Source organism: Rhagoletis zephyria, unplaced genomic scaffold (assembly GCF_001687245.7).
Source record: "Rhagoletis zephyria isolate East Lansing unplaced genomic scaffold, Rhagoletis_zephyria_1.1 Rzeph_scaffold_67092, whole genome shotgun sequence".
NCBI classification, from domain to species: Eukaryota; Metazoa; Arthropoda; class Insecta; order Diptera; family Tephritidae; genus Rhagoletis; species Rhagoletis zephyria.
Window position 1 is genome coordinate 1 of NW_016224143.1, and position 1,407 is coordinate 1,407.

At 41.6% G+C, this 1,407-nt stretch overlaps 1 protein-coding gene across 1 annotated transcript; it reads right to left on the reverse strand.

Annotated features, from left to right (window-relative positions):
* Positions 1-6: 6 nt before the first annotated feature.
* On the reverse strand, positions 7-1,407 carry LOC108356891 (DNA repair protein complementing XP-C cells homolog). The gene is made up of 2 exons (XM_017607992.1): positions 1,204-1,407; positions 7-1,137 (listed from the first exon to the last, which is right to left on the reverse strand). The coding sequence occupies exons 1-2, from the start codon at positions 1,383-1,385 to the stop codon at positions 318-320; spliced, it is 1,002 nt and encodes a 333-aa protein (XP_017463481.1). The 5' UTR covers positions 1,386-1,407; the 3' UTR covers positions 7-317.

A 1,407-nucleotide genomic window follows, 5' to 3' on the forward strand; every position in this document is an offset into this window, starting at 1 on the left:
AAACAAGTAATTTATGGCATCTTATTGTTCATTATACATATTAAATGAATGAAAACTCAGTAGAACCAGAAATTTAAAAGCTGAATTTACGTATTTCATAAATGCCCACGAAACTATTAATCTATTTCTGTAAGATCTATTTCTTTAATTTTTAAATACTATTGTATTTCATTTCTATGTGAGCCATTTGTTTATATAGCTTCAAAAGGAGAAAAATGAACGCATAAAGTGCACACAAACCTACACACAGTCTCATTTGAACAACTGGAAGCGCATTTTAGACATTTTATCAGCAGCATTCTACCACTTACAGTCCACTACTTGCGTTTCCTACCTGCTACTTCTTCAAAGTCCGAATCATCTGTATCGCCTGCCACAACAGTCGAAGCTGGACGCGTTTTGGTATGTCGTTTGACGCGTGTCGATTTGGTTTTACTCAACTTCAGTGGTCCGCGCTCAGCTTCGCCTTCGTCATCCTCCTCCTCTCCATCATCCTTCGATTTTATACTGCGCATAGCAGCATGACTCTGTTTTTCGCCCAATGCAAGTAACGAATTGACATCCATAACTGTTGTATTGCATTTATCACCAGTTATTTTGGTATTCTGCTTTTTTGTATCAGCAGCACGTTTCGCTATGGTTTCCTTAGCACGCTCCAGACTATTAACATTATCCAACAAATTTGCAAAATCAAATGCCTTTCCATTTGTTTGCTGCTCATCTGCACTAGATTCGTTGTTATCCTCTGATCCTGAATCAGAGAGTTTAGTAATGCCGACATTGCAGTCGAAAAAGGGTGCCGGCGAAGTGGATTTTGCTTTATCTTCATGACGTACATTGAAGAAACTCGATTTCAGATCGATATCTGCAGGATTGACGAGATAATCTTCAACACTCGATTCGCTGCTGGAGTCGTTGCCAGGTTCGCCACTTTCATTGGGCATTTTGGCGTTTTTTGAAGCCGTTCGTGATGTTGACGCCGATGGCGAGTTGCTGCCAGCGCTATTGGGTGACGGAAAAGTTTTTGGTGGTGGCCGATATTTGTTGTATAGTTTAGTACGCAATGACTGGCCAGTGGATTTGCGTTTCTTAATGGCAGTTTGCTTTATAGTCACTTTAGCACCTGCTGATACTCCTCTGTCGAAGGTGTAACAAAAATCAGCATTGTATTTCACATTGAAAAACTAACTGTATAAAACTTACTTTCGTCTAGTTGCAGCGCTCGATCCGCTAACACTTTCCGCGCCTGTAGCTTGCCGTGACTCTTCGAAATCACTATCATCGTCATCGGACGACTCCCCACCACGCACATCCTTAGTTGGCTTCCATTCGTCCTCACTGGCGGAGAAATCTTCCGACATGGATTCTTCTTCCTCGTCCGACATTTTTTGCAAAACCTACGCGCGA